The sequence below is a fragment of the Cornus florida genome, unplaced genomic scaffold (genome assembly GCF_030987335.1).
Source record: "Cornus florida cultivar Cherokee Brave unplaced genomic scaffold, ASM3098733v1 CherokeeBrave_3.0.0_Hap2_Chr11, whole genome shotgun sequence".
In the NCBI taxonomy this organism is placed as follows: domain Eukaryota; kingdom Viridiplantae; phylum Streptophyta; class Magnoliopsida; order Cornales; family Cornaceae; genus Cornus; species Cornus florida.
The window spans coordinates 72,367,985-72,388,142 of NW_026775581.1; the positions used below are offsets into that span (position 1 = coordinate 72,367,985).

Sequence of the window (20,158 nt, forward strand, 5' to 3'; positions counted from 1 at the left end):
GTTCAATACGCGCTGGGTTAACGGGGCCAATTGCCAGAGTTGGGGTAAAATGACAACGTTGTTATAATGTTGGGAGTTTTAAAAACTGGTTGGGGTTTTATGATCACTTATTGATAATTTTGAGAGTTTTACGAAATTTGCCTAATTCTTTATTGTAGGTGTCAAAATAATTGATATAATAAATGTATTATATGGTGAATAGATTGTAGTGGGGTTTATCTGTCTATTCAGGGCTTTCCAAAGCAGAAAGAATAGAAGAGATCACTTGGAACGTCAAAGCTACCATTAGGTCCATGACAAATCCAGTAATTAATTGGGTTAGCAACTGAACAGCCCCAATTATGTCAGTCTTAATAGAAAAATGCCTCTGAGGTTTTAACCCTGCAATAATAACAGATTCCCAAAAACATTTAGTAATCCATCTTCTGGATATATGTTTCCATCTCGGGTAAGGGAGACGGTAACCTCGGATCTTCCTACTTGAGACGGTAACCTCGGATCTTCCTAATTTTGGATGACATCTCGCCCCAATCATCCATCAGGTAAGCACCACCATCAACAATTGGGAGACCCAAGAGTCATCATGCACACTGAATATTCTAGAATTTTGCTCAACCATAGGATCTTTTAAGTTTGAGTGCTTGCCATCAGACACAAGTTTTATTTTTAACAGGTTTCAACTTACAAGTTCCGAACAGATGTGCCCAAATTTTTCAAACACAAACACACACACACAGAGTACCCTACTAACTGAAACACAGTTCAAATTTGACAATTTAGATTCAAAAATGGGCACATAATTTGCAGACGTCAAAGTTGCAGTGACAAATATGAGGATAAAGCTACAAGCTAAGACTTCTAGAAATCAAAAGGAGAATGTGCTATATACAACTGTCAAGAGCACTTGAAGAAGTCACCAAATGGGATGGCCATAATGCTATATCATGAATGACTAACATGTATATACCCAGATTGCCAAATAGACTGCCCCATCATAGTTAACTCCTTCATCGCAAAATTGGGTATGTATTGTGAAGCGAACAAGCAACAGCTATGAACTCTTTAAGACCCGACAATAAATAATTCGAGAACCAGTTGTTTCAGACCACCTCAAGGTATACAAAATAGATAGCGTACGCGGAGACATGTAGAAACTTAACAGTTAAATGCTACAAGTTAACCATAAACAAAAAGGACTAACTAGGAGGCAATCTTAAACACAGTATACAGTTATAGTGTTCCTTATTTCAATTTATGGACTGTGCTATGTACAACACTACAAGAACCACTACAAGAACCCTGGTCTTGCTTCATTTACACTTCTACCACTACACCCAACAAATTTGCCTGAGCTAAGATGTGGTTCCACCTCTGCTTGCATTTCAGCAAGTTCTCTCACCCGCGACAGAATCGGAGCAGGGATTGGCATTGAAGCATGTTTCCGGGAATTTTGCATCTGCATGTTTACCATAGAAAGAAATTCTAAAAAAGGAAACCACAAAATAAACATAATTAAAACCGCCATGTTTAAATGAAAAGAATATAACCAAATTTAGTTAGAAAAATTAATGCCACATTCATCTCTACTGTTGTATCCCTTTGAAAGTTTCACTCGAATTTCTGAAATTTTCAGAAGCCTGTCGAGTAGGAAATTGCAACGTGCAAAGCAAACTTTGTCACATGTGAACTATACCATGCCTAAGGGAAAGAACAACTAAAAAATCCCACAAGTATTGCACACGTGTTTCCAAAGAGTTCAAAGAAAGCATGCATTCCAAGAGTAGGTGAACCCTAGGTAAGTAACTGCTAATATTAGTGCCTAAGAAGAGAAACAAGATTAAAAAGAAAAATCAGTAATAATAAAAAATGACCTCAGGTATAATGACATTATGGGAATCTTTTTCCAACATCATCACCTATGCAATACAAGAAAAATATCAAAGTAACAGAATATGTTGACAGTAATTCTCAGATAAGGATGATTTTTGTTAATTTGAGTGAATAGTTTACCACCAATTGAACTACATTTTCTTTAACTATCTTTATTTGGATGAGCCCACATGCAGCACATATTTTTCTTCAGTACTAAATCTGAGCGTAATTCCAATCAACAACAAAAGCATGAAAAGAGAACCACGCACACTCATACACAAAAATTACTCACATCTTTTTCTGCAGGCACCTGCGCAAAGCTAGCTCTCAGCAAATTCCTCCACTTGTCCTACAAAAGGATAATTTGATCTCAGCCTAATTACCTCTAGCGCAAAAACGAGTCCTGTATCTAGTACCTCACATCTCTGAGCAAATATATTAGTTCCATATGAATTTATGTTGGACCACTAAAATAATCAAACCTGTCAGATATATACCTTAAGGTCAACTGAAGTTCGGTATGTATAGGAAGCGAATGCAAGCCGTTTTATCTCAGACCACCTACCAGCACCATACCTGGCTACACCATCAACAAGCTTCACAACCTCAGAAAGAGTCCAAGGTCGATGATGTTTCCTTCTCATTCCACCTTTTGCAGTGGGCACAGTTTTTACGTTATCATCTGAATTATCCCCACAAGAAGTCATTTGTTTCAGCTCCACATCTTTCTCCAACTCGGCTGTTTTTCTTTCCAAGTACTCCTTATCTTTCTTCAACTCAGTCATAAGCTGGGCAAATAAGAACATTCCAATAGCACTAAAAAATTTAATATCCATCAGTTTTAACAAATAAAAATATAGCAACCTGAACCTGTGTGAAATTTGAACCAATCATACTAAAAACTCGACCAATCAAGTAAAACCCAAACCTCGTTAGAGATCCAACACAATAGAATTTTCAAAAAGATTCCATTCAAATTTGATCCAAGTCCCGTTCTATTTAGTTTAAAATCCTCAGACTTTCCATCAATGCTATATCTTTGCAATTTTACTCCATACATACCTTTCAAATTGTTTGATACAAGTCTTTCAAAAATGTAAATAAATATAGCACCTGTACGGTGATAATACATAGAATGTGGACCCGTTACAAAGCACAAAATAGAATTTAAGTATGTGATAGGTGTAACACTTTGAAATATATCATGGGGGAATAAGATAAGTTAGAATCAAATGCATGCAGCAAAATAGATGATGGAGAAATAGAAAAGAAAAGTGAATCAAGATAACATCACGTTCTAAAAGCACGGCTTTTATATAATTTTAGAACCAATCTTTATGTCACCACTAATTTCATATTTATACAAGTCAATTGTCGATTGTGCATTCTCAGCATTAACCCTTGCTAGTTGATATAAAATTCCAAAATGATATTACTTCGCAAATCATTACCCTATTATAATACCTTGATACAAAGGAAAATTGAAGGCATTACCGAGTCTATGTCCTGCCTACACACTTTAACATTGGTATTATGTACAAAATAGCTACTCTAGACTCAAACTCATGAATCACGCTTGACAGTTCAAACTTTTACTATTGCATCAAGAAATGACCCCTATATGACGGAAACTAAGAAGATACACTCTAGCTCATAGTCCTATATTTTGGAAAGAAAGTGTACCGTATTTTGTACTGCAACATCTAAATTGCAGATAGTGAATGTGAATCCGTGGATCATATTCTTGCATTGTCCTGTGGCATGTGATTGTTGGAGTTTTATTTTTTGCATGTTTGGCGTTTTTTGGGTAATGCCTAAGCACTCCTCACAATTGATTAACGCTTGGAGAAGTTGTCATGTTAAAGAACAAGCTCGTGATTATTGGAGGATTGTTCCACATTGTGTCTAGTGGTGTTTGTGGCGTGAGAGAAATAACAGATCCTTTGAAGGAAAAGAATCGTCTTTAGCTAATTTAAAATTTCATATTCTTCGTTCTTTGTTCCGTTATGTAAGAGGAAACGCATGCTCCTCGATTGATGATTTCTTTGATCTCTTGGATACTATTGGTCCTTAGATTTTTTTTCTTCTTGTATTAGGGACGCGTTCCCCTTTTGAACGTTTTTCTAATATATTTTTACTTATCAAAAAAAAAAAAAAAAAACCATTTTTTTCTAATTTTTTTTAAATATGCTTGCAAGCCCTCATCCATAAGATATTTCTATCATGCTTCATGGGTCTCATTATGCATAATCAATGCAGGTCATACATCACCGAAACATGCAATACTGTTGTTACCTTGAAAGGCAAACAACCATAGAATATAAAGGTAATTAGCATTATCAAATGGCTTGGCCCTTCAAAATTTATAATTTATTGCAAGATCTGAAGCTTAATCAACCAATCAAGTAGAGGATTATACCCAAACAATGACATAGATGGGACAGGAATGGGTTTAGGCCAAGGGCCATTAACGAGATGCACCAAGACAAACTCTATTTAACAAAACATGACTCAGTGTTCCATTCAAAAAGCAATACATAGAAATTTCATTATCAAAGACATGCAACATTTATCAGGAGAATGGTTAAAATGACATTATGTGACATGTATATAATTTGACTTACAGGTTGTTGAATCCATCCAGGGGCCAACCTGGCCTTAAAAAGGCCATTCCCTCTTTCATTATTTGGTCGCGGACCACGTACACCAATGGCCTTCTTTACCAGTTTGGCTGCCATGTCCATTCGCATGCCACTAGGTTGGAGCTTCTACAGAGTAAAATATAAAGCACATCAATCACTGCATAATAGAATGATTTCCACTAGTACATTATTTTTTCTATCATAAAAACAAGCTGAGTAAAAAAAAGAACCATTGAATCAATAATCACTGGCTTTCTATCATAAAAACAAGATGGTTAAGAAAAAGAACCATTGAATCAATAATCACTCGCAATTTTTCATACAAGAGTGGACATTATCAACTAATTTTCCACATAGATTGATCAGATATACAGAGATCAAATCACTGAGATCCACATTTCACAATAGATAAATTAGGATCTTTGAGCAGAATACGCTGAGCACCAAAATCTGCCATTTTTGTACCTATCATAAAAGAAAAAAAATCTTGTTTTAGTGAGGTACAACTGTACAATTCTGCTTTAAAATCCCTAACAATTTCAACACAGATGCCCCCTTATGCTGCAATAATCCAAGTTGCAGCTCCACGAGTCTGCTCAAAACCAGTCAATTCCTGAGCCATTCATTCTCCCCCCTCGGTGTTTTCCAGCCACTAGAGCAAGTAAGAGGAAACACATGCATAGTTAAAGAGCTTAAGAAAATTATACAACTCCCATATGCTAACCATCATTACTTATCAAAAAAAATATGCTAACCGTCATTAATAATGCATATTGTCATTAATAACACCGATATATAACTGGAAATCATGGTCAGCAAAGAAATGAAACCTATAATAAGCATGGTGCAAATATGCAATAATATAATGATCACTAGGAATAAATTATGTACAAAAGTGGACAGCATTGAGAAGAGAAAATCTCAGTGGACTAAAACGAGTCCATAAACACATCCGTCGAGGAAGTGGCAGCCAAAAGCAAGGAAAGATACTGCATAAGCTGAATAATAACTTGAGTCAATATATAATAACCGTTCTTGTGTATGCTTAAGGCAACACATGTTTCAAACAATGGGAACTCATCTTAAGCTCGGTATACATTACAGTAATTTACATATCGATAGGGAAAGCACATTCAAAGGTAGAGAGTAGTTACAAATAGAACTTAATTAGACCCACAAAGCTAGATAAGTATACAGAAATTTACACTGTAAATAACAGAGTAAGTTCGTACCAAGAAGGTAGACGACGTAAGATAAAAAATTGAACAGATGGAGATGGTGCTGTGAAATCACTATTTTAAGAGAACAGATAACTAATCATCCAAATGCAAAACATACGCAAGTATGATCAGGGAAAAACATATCCAAAATGAATAGAATACAGCCAACCAACAATGAAGCTAAATCATAAGCATGTCATCAGCGGAAATCATAAACCCAAAGTGGATAGTACTACTAACAAATTACCCCACAACATGAAAGGAACAGCCTGTCTGGTTATAACACCGTTGTTATTAATTGCCACTTCAATGTTATTCACATAAATAGTTTACAAGAGTGAAGAGAAAGAAAACTAGTGTTATGCTTAGGAGACAGAATATACTGCTCATACTAGTTGCCACTACATTTCATAGGAGTATTATATTGCTCAAAACTGGGTTGGGTGTTTGGGGGGGGGGGGGGGGCCGCGGGGGGGGGGGGGGGGGGGGGGGGGGGTGTGGGTGTTATATTGACTCCTCCCTCCCTCCCCTTTTTGGTTTTGCCACGCTCACAGCCACTTAAATTTTTAAATTTTGGTTCCTTTAACTTCTAAAAGAAGCATTTTGAGTAACAATCTCTGAAGTTCACACCAGGGTACAAGGGCTTCCTATGCCTTCAACTGAGTAAAGTCTTGTGAAATAAAACATCCCAATCACATTACAAATATAGAGGAGTGTCAAGATTAAGAGATGCAGGGGAGTTTTTGGATTGTATATTGAGTTGACAACTATAATCATCCAATATATCACTTACCGCAATATACACCTAATCTTATTTGAGTGATTCCTCTCAGATAAATTCAATATATCACGCGACATAACAACCAACATTACAAAATCTTGCTAAAAGGCATGGACCTGTTACTATACCACCCAATGCAACCTCTTCTCTTTGGCAATGCAAAATTACTAATGTATTTCCTTCTCTGTAAGAAAGAACCTATGTCATCCTTTCCTTTTCAAAATTTGCAATTCAACCAAAAGTGAAAGACCAAAAGGCAAAAATTTTGAATAAAAATATTGAAAAAAAAAAAAATGGCATGAGACAAAAGTTAACAAAGTCAATCAGCATCAAATAAACACAAGTTGCCTATGAATATAGATATTTTTCTTTCTTCTATTCTTTTTTTCCTCCTCCTTTCAGCTTCTTCCTATAACCTAGAAATTGGTTTCATCCAGATTAAGCAAATCGACATCGTTTCTACCTTGATAGCCTTTACAATGCCGTGGGCGAGCTTGTCCAGCACACAAACAACAGTTGTGGCTGAGAATTTGATGATTTATAGCATGTTAGCAACCAGTCATCTTTTATAGCCATCGATATTTACATTTCTTTCTTAGAGGCATGCAAGTCCTATAAACTCCATCCATTGCCTCAACTACGGCAACTTACTCGCTAAAGTTTTTCACTTGTTTTTGTTAGGAATTGTGTCTCAAACTCCTCTTCTAATTAGGTTTCTATTAAGAGTTGTATTTTATTGGGCTCCAAGAAATTGTAATCCTTGTCCAACAAGGAATTGGGTTTTGGACTCTATAAAAAGATACCTAGGTTATGAGTTGAGACTGATGAGAAGGAGAGACATGAGGAAGTTGATGGGTAGAGCCATAATTCTATAGTGGAGGGTGGGAGCCCCATGAGGGAGTTGATGGGTAGAGGGAGTTTACTAGTTGGGCCAAGCCACGTTATAACTTGTGCTTTGTGTATGATTGCTTTATTGCTTTTTGTTGGATCTCCATGTTTGTTCGCTTCCGCTGTCCTAACAGTTTTTACTCAATTACTCTCTCAAAGGTAATAGAATTTTATGTTCTAAAATTTAGAACTGTTATTACTATTTGTTAGAACCCACTTCCATAGTAAACAATATTGTCCACTTTGGGCTCGCCCTCACGCCTTTAAAAAGGGTTATAACATATGTTGTACATTCCCCCCATATAATTCTCAAACAACTTCTGCCTTCCCAAGTGATGTGGGATCCCATTCACAGGTGTCCACCACGCTCCCGCACACACGTGTCCTCACGTGCATAGCTCAAGCAGCTGGCCCACTTCCTTCTCAAGTCTGCACACTTCCAGTTAGGCATTGGCTTTGATACCATCTGTCAAGCCCCACCACTATAATCAACACTAATATTCGCTTTGGGCTCCCCTTGTGGCTTTAAAACGCGTTGTTAACTAGTAAGATATGGTTACTTCTCTTCACTCCTATGAGTTCAAGTTTGTATACCTGAAAGCAGGGGCAGAGCCAGCATGTGCCAAGGGGCAGCTCCCCCCCCCCCCCCCCCCCAACAAAAAAAAAAAAATATGCTTTTCGAAAAATAATTCTAATTCTTTCCTTTTTTTGATCTTACTCTACTTTTTCTTCAATGTTTTTTCATACTCGTCAAATATATTTACATTCCTTTTCTACAATTAAATTATAATTTTTCCCCTTCATTTCCTTCTTTGTTATTCTTTTCCTTAAAATTTTTTTCTTCCATGTACATTGCCTTGTTTAGTTAGATTTTTTTTCTATTATACCCCACCTGAATCAAATTTCTGGCTCCACCCCTGCCTGAAAGTCTGAGATCTGCCCTCAGAGTTGATATCTTCCACAAATCTCTCAAAATTTTCATTATTGATTTACTTTGCCCTGTAAAGATCTTTGTATCACATTAATGCTAAATCTTCTGCCAGGTATATATAACTCCCAATAATTAAGTTCATCGAACATCTTAACCAATAGGATCTGAAGTTTTTAATATAGCATCCTTTTACTCTGGTTAAACATAACTCCCAACTATACATTCGCATAAGTCAGATCCATCATTTAAGAATTGATAGACCTAAACTCCAAATTGATATTCATCTATGTTCTACCATACTTTAATCCATAAGTAGATTTAATTCCGTAGTTCTAGTTATGCACTTAAATTTTTAACAAAGCTCGCCATGGTGTGCACTTTCTCCCTTAGGGGTGTATTCTATTACATCCCAAACCCTGAATTACGAAAAACTCAACTTCTACCCTAGAATCCAAAAGTCGTGATCTATAAATTTATACAAATGTCCATTGGATCTCATCAATATCCAACAAATCAAAAATATCCATCAAAATGAAATGCTCAATGCTTAGTCCTCCAAAATTCCAAATATCACATGCAACAAGATTACTCACCTTAAAAAATTTCACTCATAACATTGTACATGGACAAATTTTTAGAACCTAAATAATAAAGAATTTATAGTTTTCACTGTCCAATTAAATACATTGATTATTTTGATCTCCTTCTGTGCCATATCCTAAAAAATAGGAGAAGTGAGCTAGACAGCCTAGTTGGAAAGGACTCTACACTTCATTAGTATGTTACAAAAGCATACAATAAAAATTCATGGCACTAATTTATTCCTAAAACAAGTTCATCAAGTATCACTATCATTAGGCAAAAGAATTTTTAACATTATAGTGCAAAGTTATTCACATTTAAAAAAATGCAAGAGCAAGTATAAAGTATGCCAATAAATCAAGTCAAATAATAAGCCATTTTACCAGTTATCAAAATCAATGAGACCATGCATGACAATATCATGCAACCCCAGGATTGTGGCAATCCTATGTGCCACACAAGGACGTTACAGTAGCCCTCTACAAGTGGTGGGCATTCCACCCACCCTACATTCCGTCACACTAGGCTTCTGCCAATAATTTGAATGTGCAGTCCCTCCAAAACACCATCCATCCAAGACAGCTCTGCATCAGATTGTTCCACACAGAAATCAAGCATTTTCTTTAGCACCTCATTCTCACTGGGACTTTTCTACAACTGTCTTTTTTTGTCCAGAAGCCTTCCCTCTATCGTTTGTCTCTTTACTGCAATTTTTTCCCCAACTCTTTTCTCTTATTCTTCGTGCAACTCTCTTTCTCAATCTCTTTACTCTTTTGTTTACACAGTGTTGAGTTGGTGTATGTATGTTATATTTTGGTGTCCATGATGTATTTATAGGGCTCCACTAGCTGCATAATCACAGCTAGAATTCAGACAATAGTTGTAGTTCAGCAACCCATCTCGGCAAATTTGAATTTGAAATTTCATGTCTAATGGCTGCTTAAATGCAACCTTCTTATACAGAACATGGTTGTATTCTTGCATAAGGACATACTTTATATTGACAAATGACATACAATATATATCAAATGGGCTGCTGACTAAGTTGTAAGAGCTGTGGGTCTTCACCATGTATTGGGTAACTACTACTGAAAACAATAATCAGATAAAAAGACTAATCAGAATTTTTATTTTGAACTGACAGCCAGCTTACTCAAATGGAAACTACTGGCATCAGTTCTCTTTTTCCTTCTTCCAGACAAAATTCATCCCCTTCAAAAAGTTTCCACTCCAAAAATATTTATTTACTTGATTTCTTCCTTTCTCAAAATATAATCTTTCCAATATATATACATATATTTCTTGATAATAGTCCTCGCACTTTCCTACCTTATTCGATCTCCCTCTTACTTATTTAAAGCAAGCAAGGTTGTGTACTTCCATACACAAGTTCAGATAACAAAGGCTATAGGTTATCGGTTGTGATGTTTACTAAGGGTCAACCCCTCGGATTTTTAAGTTATTGGCCTCTATTCACACTTACACATCATATGCTTGTGTGGATACTTGCTGAGAGGGTAGGCTATAAAATTGAATTTTATCATATCGAAGAATATCAATTACTGATAATATGCTAACAAAATGTGGTATTTAGTAACTTGGAACCCATATCCATGCAAGAACCCACTTGCAAATGTGACACAAAATATAGTTCAAGAATAACTAAAATACGGTACAATATGTTTTAAATTCATTATTATTATTATTATTTTTTGGATAAGTAAAGGAATTCATTAAAAGCGTTCAAAAGGGGAACGTGTCCCGAATACAAATAAAACAAACAAATTGCCCTAGGGCCCCAAAGAATCCAGGAACTCTATCGTCTCCTCCGGGGAGTGACAATATCTACCCAAACCCCAAAAAAAGAGAGAACTAATAACGAAAGATTTGATAGTAGCAACCGAGGAAGTCTGTCCTTCAAAAGCTCTTTTCTTATGCTCCCTCCACAAACACCACCATAAACATAATGGCGCCATCCTCCATAACCTCTAACCTGTGAAGGCACAAGAGTCCCTCTCCATGCCACCAAGCAACCTCTCACTGTTCTAGGCATAACCCAAGAAACTCTAAAGAGACCCAACAATAAGTTCCAGCAATCCGCAGCCATTATATTTTCATTATTAAATATTAGAAACTAAGTCATCGTACTATTATTGTATATATTCTCCTAATTTTTACTTCTAAGTGTCCATGCTACTATAACAAGTTGTTTACATGTTATCCCAGTGCTGACTTGTGGTATTTTATAAATTGCATATTAGTAATCATGAATTTTCAATAAAATACTACAACTCTATTGTTTACATGTTATCCAGCAGGTTTTGGTATTGTATAACTTGCATATTAGTTAATCATGACTTTTCATTGCAAAATTGAAACTCTAAATGGTCAAGTCATAAAATACTTCAACGTTCTTTGAAGTTCACAAATTCCATCTTTTACAACTAAATTTCATAATTATTCATGCATATCATTATGTGTCTCCCTATTGTAAAGCCTCCAATATCCCCGTCAATATCAATAATTTAAACAGTAGGTTCCACAGCACCTCATAAATTATCACATTCCTATCAATTTAATAAATCCCATTTCTTTTAGCTATGCTGCCATATTGTTGTAAAAGAAAATTGTTAAAAGATAAACAGAACTGGTCTTATGCACAAAGGTAAATCCAGTAGCATGCCATTATAGAGGAAAATATATATTATCTTGCACGTCTATAGCACCTAAACTATGGAGGATTAAAATAGATAACCATTTTGACGCAGCTTGAGAACACGGGTGAAAGTCTAAGGCGGGCGACGTCTTTGTTCAAATATACCAAGTGTTGAAGTATGTAACTAATTCACCCAGCCCAACATCCACAATAACCAAATGTCCCGACCTACACTGGGTCATATCTTTTTTAATATAGATACAATGGTATAATTAACAGTCAAAACATTTCACAACCCAAAAGGATTTAGGATCTACTTTGAATATGATAAACAAAATACTACAACTCATACCCACGAAAAGGGAGGTGTTCCCACCATTCACAATAAAAGCAACGATATGGTGTCAAGGAAAGCATTGATCACGAGAGTGAGAGTGTGTGTCTAATTGATGCATATCAGGACCCACTCCCCACGCTGTGCAAATACTGTCCGCTTTAAGCTACACAAGTGCTCAAGGTTTTCAAAATGCGTCTACACAGGTAGGAGATGGCCCCCTTACAAGTGCTAGCAACTTCTCCCCCCGGGCGATGTGGGGCACATAGAACATATAAACATGATTGAAAACAATTCTCAACTAAACAAAACCTTTTTCAAACTACTTGAAGTTGGTTACATGAATCCTATTTTCCTACTCCGCTCTAAGGCCATAGCCTCGGCCAAACCTCATGTTATCATCTCTCTCCTTAGTAACTCCACACATGTTAATTTGGTCGTCCACTTCCCCTAGCATTATCCTAGATGTGGACCATGTCACTCTTCCAAATGATTTGTCCGGTAGGAAGGAAGAGAGGTGGAGGGAAAATAGGAGGGAAGGAACAAACTTCCTTCGATTGGTGGAGAGTAGAAAAGGAGAGAGGATAATAGGAGGGATGGGTCATCCTTCCTCTTTTACAAATTTTCATCCCTCCAAACAAGGGCGGAAGAGAGGAGGGAAGACCTATTATGGAAGTTTTGAATGATAACACTATCCTAAATTATACAACATTAAATTACAATACTATCCTCTATATATTACAATATTATAAATAGTGATTGGTATAATAGTAAAAACAATTCAAAAATCTCTCTTTCCTTCTCTCCCAACGAACACAATAAATTGTGAGCTTATTCTCTTTTCTTCCATCAAACCGAACAAAAAGAGGGAAGAACATAATCTCTTCTCTACGGATGTCTCGTCCATCTCTTCTTCTCTACCTTCCATCCAAATCTTTTCCTTCCTACCGAATGAAGCATAAATGATGCACATGGTGGTCCTCTTTGCAAATTTGCATATCCAAACCATCGTAATTGATTATCTCAGTTTATTTCTAATTGGTACTACTTCAACCATCTCAAAAATGGTTACTTCCAATTCTATCTTTTCTTTTCTAACTGCACATTTATTTCGACATTGGCATCTGCACCACAGTCCTTTTATGCATACGTTCTTTATTACTTATACAACATTCTAATGCATGAAGAATGGCTAGCATAAGAGCTTTCTTATAGAACTTCTTTAAATCTTAGAGGGATACACCAATCAAACAATTGGAAACAATAAGCATTTATTTTGGAGGGGTGTGATTGTAAGCAACATACACAACTCCCTAACCCACCTACCAAAAGTAATCACCTTCCAGACTACCGGCCCTACCCACATAGTGTGTGTGTGTGTTGGGGGGGGGGGGGGGAGTGACCACAGATTATCTAAATGAACTAAAAGATCTATAAGAAAATGGAAAAAAACAAAAAATGCCAAATTCAAGTTGCCAAATTCAAGTTGCCCAATTAGAGATAGATATACAGCTAAACACGGTCCGCACTGCACATGCTCGGCCACAATAACATATAAAGGACATACAGTCAATTAAACAAATAAACTAATTAAAAGTGTATTGGGCAGTCACCTATCCTTTAAAGTTAAACTACACACAATAAATTTACAAATCCAGATAAAAACAAACCACATTCATATTACTCGGCTAGGTAAGATTTCACATTACCATAAGAGCCATATAGTTTTCCCTTGGACGGCCTCTTCGAAGTCGAGAAACATATGGAACTTGAACCCCAGAACCTCCAAGAGAATCCTGTCTGGTGACAACAGGTCTCACATCTGACCGGACATATTGAACAGGACTGACATGAGATCTCGGAGATGACTGGCCATGTCCAGAACTTTTTACTGAAGATATCAACTTTCCACTATATTCTCCAGATTCTACTTCTGAAAGTTCTTCAATATATCGTTTTGTGGGCTTCCGAACTCTTTTGGCTGCTTTCTGTTCCACATGAAGTTCATCACTAATAGAATCATCTTCCAAGCTAGGATTTCTTGTTCTCTTACCAGAAACATTTATAAGATTTGATGTTTGATTATTGTGGCTAATTGGTGAACTTCTGCAGTCCTCATTCATTGCTCCAACTACTGAATCCTTGGCAAGTGTACCAACCACAGCCTCACAGTTTCCTTCTTTACCCTTCTTCACTACTTTATTATCTTTAATTACAAAAGTTGTAGTTGTAACATCACAAGAATTAGTCAATCCCATGGCAATCCTCCTTTTAAGCCACTGCTTGTCCTTGACAGAAGTTTCCCTCCCAAATGTTGCTTTAAATGTTTCTTGTAGTTCCTTAACTGATAGGTTTTCCAAGCATATTTCCCCCTGTAACTTAGAAAAATCAGGCTTCAAATTAGTACCGACAGCACCAGTTGACCTTCCACTTTCAGTTGGTTCACCAGGTGGGATTGAGCATTCCCCAGCAGTCCCAGACTGATCGATCTGGCTGCCATGTGAACTCAGTGCGGATGAAGGAACAACTTCCTGCAAAGGAAATTTCAGATTGAATCTTCTCATCAGTAGCAACAAAACTTATCACACAGGTGACAGGTTAAATACTACAACCATAAAAGCAAAAGAGAGATCCACAAACAAACACTCTTCCAGATTAACCTTTTGCAACGTCTCCTCAATATACAAGAAAAGGCGTCAAAGGCCAATAAGAATCCAACATAACTAATAACTTGATGAACTGAAATTAACACTAATTTTTAGAAATGGCAGAAAACAAGCAAATAAAAACAATAGCAGTAATGATAGTAATTAGTATTTTTGGCCAGGGGAAAAAAATAAACCACAAAAATGTGGGGTTGGACCTCAGCACAAAATGACTAGAAATAGGCAACCCAAATAAATAAGATTCCTAATTTTGGCAAGCCAGCCGTACGCCTGATTTGTTTAAATGACAATTTTTGTATCCATTCAACTATGTCAAAGAAGGGGGATAAAAAGTGCTTCGTACTGTAGCAAGGCCAAGCAATACCTCAAGTCGAGCATTTAATTTCCCCGAACCAATTCCTGTGTCAAGCTGAGCATTTGACTTCGCCACATCAGCTTCCGGATTATCAGATTGTAAAGTACCTGGCTCATATATCTCATTCAGATAAACATATAACAAAAACACCAATAACAAATAATAGCAAAAAAATCGGCAAATAGATCTACTGAGCCCAAACACCGTGTTGACAACATGCTGACATCAAAACAAGGTATCAAACCCACAAGTTGGAGAAAGCAATATCAAGAAAATATTAAAGTATGTAACATCTAGAAAATGGATTAAGCAGTTTGTTGTAATTTTAGAATATACAACTTCATGAATCAAGGGGATTCCTAAAAAAAAAACAAAGTGACAGGCAGAGTGGAAAAAAGGCAATATACTGTACACGGCTGAGAACCGCGGCTGAGAACAGCATCATTATCATAATGTAGTGGCATATAATAAAATAAAAATTTAGAAATAATTGACCTTCAGAACCTTCTAATCGGGTCTTGCCAGAAGGAAATCCATTGTTGGAAGTGCATCCTACAGTCTGCCCAGTGTCTGCAGCAAAAGGCATTTCACTCTTGTCATCTTCAAGCAAATCCTCAACTTCCATAACTTCATCATCTGTTGCAGGCACTAATCTTCCATCGCCCTCAACCTAGCAATAGATGAAAGAGTTTTAGTTCCCGATTCCCACTTGAAAAATACCACCTTTGAGGGAAAATGAGAATAAATGAACAAGAGGTGCAAACAAAGTAGGCACATCGTGAAGACGATTACAATGAGAACTTTTGTTAGCAATATTTATTTACAAGAAGCTACAATTTCATCAAGCCAACAGGAGAAGCACAAAGGAAAACAAGATGTCAAACCAACCACCAAAGGTTGTAGCCTAGTGGTACTTTCTCACCTTCCAAAGTAGAAGGTCGAGGGTTCAAGTCCTCATAGGGGCAAGTGGGTGTAAATGTGTGTTTCTTGCCAAGTTAAAAAAATAATAATAATAAAATATAAAAAATATTTATATATAAATATAGAAATCACAAAATATGAAGAAAGCCAGCAAGCCCACCCCAACGAACTAGCACCAAGCATTCTACCCACCACTTGCAAAGAATAGAACTACTGCTGGGAACAAGGCCTGAGAAGAGTTTCCTGGACGACATTAGGGAACAAGTCCAGCGATCATTTAAAAAAGAACCTATTCAATCACTTATCAACTATCTCCCTAGAGTTACCATTTGAGAAAAGCACTGTAACCAGGAATCCTTTAGAATACACCCCCTAATGAACTGATCAAATCCCTCATTCTTCAGTGATACCAAACATCTCCATGATTTTAATGATAGATCTAAGCACATTCAAGTCTCCATCCAGGTACAAATGGACACTGCTAGAAGGGTCTGACATATGTAACATAACGGCCTGAGGTTGGTTACACCTCAATATATTGGGATGTAAATTATGTAATAAACTCACAACATATTGGTTATCATGTAATGTAAACCCGTTTGTAACAGCGTAAACAAAAAATAAATAAATCTGGCCTAACCAGATCTCAATTTTTCTCATTTCTTCAACCTTTACTTTCCCAACTCATATTAGAGGCTTGATATAATAATTTTCAGATCCAAGCTACCGGTCCATTAGATCTGTCGTTTTTTTTTTTATAAGTCTTTTTAGGACTTCAGATTTTATTACTTATATGTTGTTTGTTAACTCGATTCATCATCATCATCATCATCATCCTTGCATTAATCCCATATGAATGGGGTAAGCCACATGAATTCTCTCTCCAATCTTTTCTACCCATGCCATTTCACTTATTATATTTAACTTTTTAAAGTCATTTTTAATAACCTCATCCCTTGTTATTTTTGGTCGGCCTCTCCGTCTCTTGCCTTCTATTACACCTAGTGTTCCTCTTTTGACCAACACGTCTCTAGGTCTCCAATGTATGTATCCAAACCATCTAAGTCTACCCTCTCTAATTACTCACCAATGGGTGCTACACCTAATTTTCTCACTTCCATTGGTGACCCTATCTCTTCCAGTCGCTCCATTCATCCATCTCAACATTCTCATTTCCGCAACATTAAGGCGTTGTTCTTGTTTCCTTTTCAGGGCCCAAACACACCGCTCCATACTACATGGTCTAATAACGGTTCTATAAAAATTTCCTTTTAGCCTATGCATTATTCTTCTATCACATGGTACACCACTATGTTAACTCAACTGAGTTCCTAAATTTATATAAATTAAGTGTTTATTCAATAAGTGAGTTTGACAATGCAATTCAAATAACACTTAGTAGAATAAGTTTTTCTTGAAATTTTAATAGAAAGAGATCTTACTTATCACTTAAAATTCAAAAAAGAATATCAAAAAAAAATCTCAATTTATAATTAGCACTTCAAATTCATATCTCACTATTTTCTATACTTTACTTTCAGTGCTATCAAACTTCACCTTAGTATAGCATGAATATTTTCACTTCATGAATAAATCTATGTTTGACAAGATGGTTAGGATCATCAAGAACCTGCATGCATTTACCAGTATTATTATGAATCCATGATGTATAAAATGTCTGGCTGTTTCTTATTTAAGATTTATGAATTACAGTCACAATTATAATTAATATTTGTATAAGTTAGTGCAGGATTCTTCACAATAAATGGTAATTTGTTCTTAAATTATTTTAAAAGATTATAAAATCCAATACAATATTTTTTTTACCATGGCAAGAAAAACACTCACGCACCCACTTTCCCCTATGGGGCTTGAACCCTGGACCTTCTACTTTAGAAGGCAAGGAAGTACCACTACGAAAACATTAAAATGTAACAAATAAGGATCAAAACATGCATATGGTTGGCTTTTTAGTGGTTTGCAAGTTATTACAAAAATTCATGACATCAATAAAAATTCTCCTCAAGATCCCAGGCCTGAAGGAAATATGTCCTCTTTTTTGGGTCAATGTCTCTTAAAAGAACAACTTTAGCAGAAGTAACTTTCATAATTTCTTTTCTAGCACCTTTAACGATTCTAATAAAGTACTCTCTTAATAAAAGAAAATGACCTAAAACTGTTCTCCGTCCCTCGAATTTGAGAAGAGAGACAGTAAGTGGTTTGCTAGCTTGATCCTTTATGTGCATCAAGGATCATCAACCAATTGATATCAATAACAATTACCATTGAGGTAAGTAATTGAAAGGTCGTCAATCTCACAACCAATCAACAGCATCAGTCAAAGAAATACAAGAGGTTGAAAGAAGTGTTTAGCTTCATAAGCATGGCAAGTTGAAGAAATTCCTATGTGATAATAGTTAGCTAAGAAACAATAAAAACTATCTCATGGAATTTATGTTGTTTGGAATGAATGGAATTTAAAACGCGATTCGATTTGTCGGGATTTCAAACACCAAAATATTACTTTGAAATCCCATGGAAAATTGTCGGATACCATGGGATTTGAAATTTACGAAGGCAAAGTTTTCAGTTTACCCAACTCTATTATTTTCTAGTTTATTCCAAACACACAAATGGAATTTCAAATAAATCATTTCATTTCCTTTTCCTTTTTGAAATCTGATTCCAAAACACTGTCTGGAATCAATTTTTTTAAATTTGAATTTTAAAAACATAACCAAATCACGTAACAGAATTCAAAATTTTGAAATGCAATCCACCAAGAAACTCAACCATCTTTTACGGGATTTCAAAACTCAGTATCTAAAATCCCTTCGAATCCAATCCCATTACAATTTCCAAACATTCCAGAATCTAAATAATTATAATCCAAATTTTATCAAATCCCATCATTTAAAGCAATGAAGATTGCATCACATTTGAACAATATGCAGATATATTAAATCCAGTTTTTCCAGAAAGTATCAATGTTGTAAGCCACCAAAGCATTTAAATATAGAAATTTATCCACATACTCATTTGCCAAGTTTAAAAAGCCCGAGTATTTTTACCCAAAATGGAATACTAGTAACCAATTTGATACCCACAATATCTTAATGTAAGACAATTAACCGGAAATGTTTATACTTTCGTCATCAATTCATTTGAATTACCTAATATTCATCCTTTTTCAACCTAAAGATCTTTCTTTCTTTGCAGAAAATAAAATAAAATAAAATTAGATATACCCGAACGAGCTTGTAGACAACAGGATCAGCAACTGTTCCATCCTCGAAGTTAGCATCATCATTTGCCTCAACTCCAATCACTGTTTCCATGGAAAATGCGCCACATGCAACTCAAAAACACAAACTGAAATGGGGGAAATTAATTCCCACAAAGTTAAAAAAAAATTCCCCTTTAATATTTACACACGGAGACACAAGAACACGTACGTATAAAGGGATAACATGTGCCACTAAACATGCTCCTAATTTTCACATTCAAAAATACAATTCACAACTAAAACCAAACTAAAACAAATCCAAGTTCGAGTTTTTGTTCATCAGCACAACACACTACAAATTCACAAATATTGTTTCTCAGCATATGTGTGTGTGCATATTATATATGTAAAACCTACTTCACTAGAACTCGTAAGCAGTCGAACTCACCATAGGACTGTATGGTTATCTGTACTCTGCAATTGACATTATCACCGACGGTAATCCACTGGAAAATGACGATTCCGGTGCTCGGAAGTCGACGGAAAAATATAAGGGTGAAATTAACCAACAAAGAGAGAATAGAAATGGACTAATCGATTGAATACCAAGATTTGAAAGGTTTGACCAGAGTTTGAAAGATCTGAGACTGAGTTTTCAACGATTTTTCAGACAGATTGATAATATGTGTTTGTATATATATTGAGAGAGAGATGGGGGAGAGAGATCACTTTTCTTGTTGAGTTTTCAGTCTTCGCTTTTCTAGTACGCTAGACCTTACCCATCGTACAGTTCCGGAATCGAAAGTTCTTATGAATTGCATTTGCTAAGTGGTCTTGGAGTCCGGATAGCAATTTCGTGACTTTTTACAATTTAATAACTTTTTATTTAATTAGGCATTTTAAATGACCATTTTGTCCTTTAATTTTAAAACTTTTTAATATTGCAAATTTAATTTAAGACAGCAATTTGCGACCTACTTTACCCATAAGTTCCGTAACAAAAATATGTTTCGAATCAAAATAAAAATACAAAGTAAAAACGGTTGTTAAACATGTCGTTTACTTTTATATAGAAGGTGGTGTC

General features: G+C 35.9%; 1 protein-coding gene across 3 annotated transcripts; it reads right to left on the reverse strand.

Annotated features, from left to right (window-relative positions):
• Positions 1-1,054: 1,054 nt before the first annotated feature.
• LOC132285009 (uncharacterized) lies at positions 1,055-19,871 on the reverse strand. 3 transcript variants are annotated; one of them, XM_059787168.1, is made up of 9 exons: positions 19,523-19,871; positions 19,097-19,220; positions 15,432-15,597; positions 14,937-15,034; positions 13,616-14,437; positions 4,497-4,640; positions 2,370-2,660; positions 2,165-2,221; positions 1,055-1,456 (listed from the first exon to the last, which is right to left on the reverse strand). In XM_059787168.1, the coding sequence occupies exons 2-9, from the start codon at positions 19,184-19,186 to the stop codon at positions 1,289-1,291; spliced, it is 1,836 nt and encodes a 611-aa protein (XP_059643151.1). In that variant the 5' UTR covers positions 19,187-19,220; positions 19,523-19,871; the 3' UTR covers positions 1,055-1,288. The 3 variants fall into 3 exon arrangements, with proteins under 3 accessions (XP_059643151.1, XP_059643150.1, XP_059643152.1); XM_059787167.1 differs by having other exon boundaries at positions 15,423-15,597; XM_059787169.1 differs by lacking the exon at positions 19,097-19,220 and having other exon boundaries at positions 15,423-15,597.
• Between the last annotated feature and the right edge of the window lie 287 nt (positions 19,872-20,158).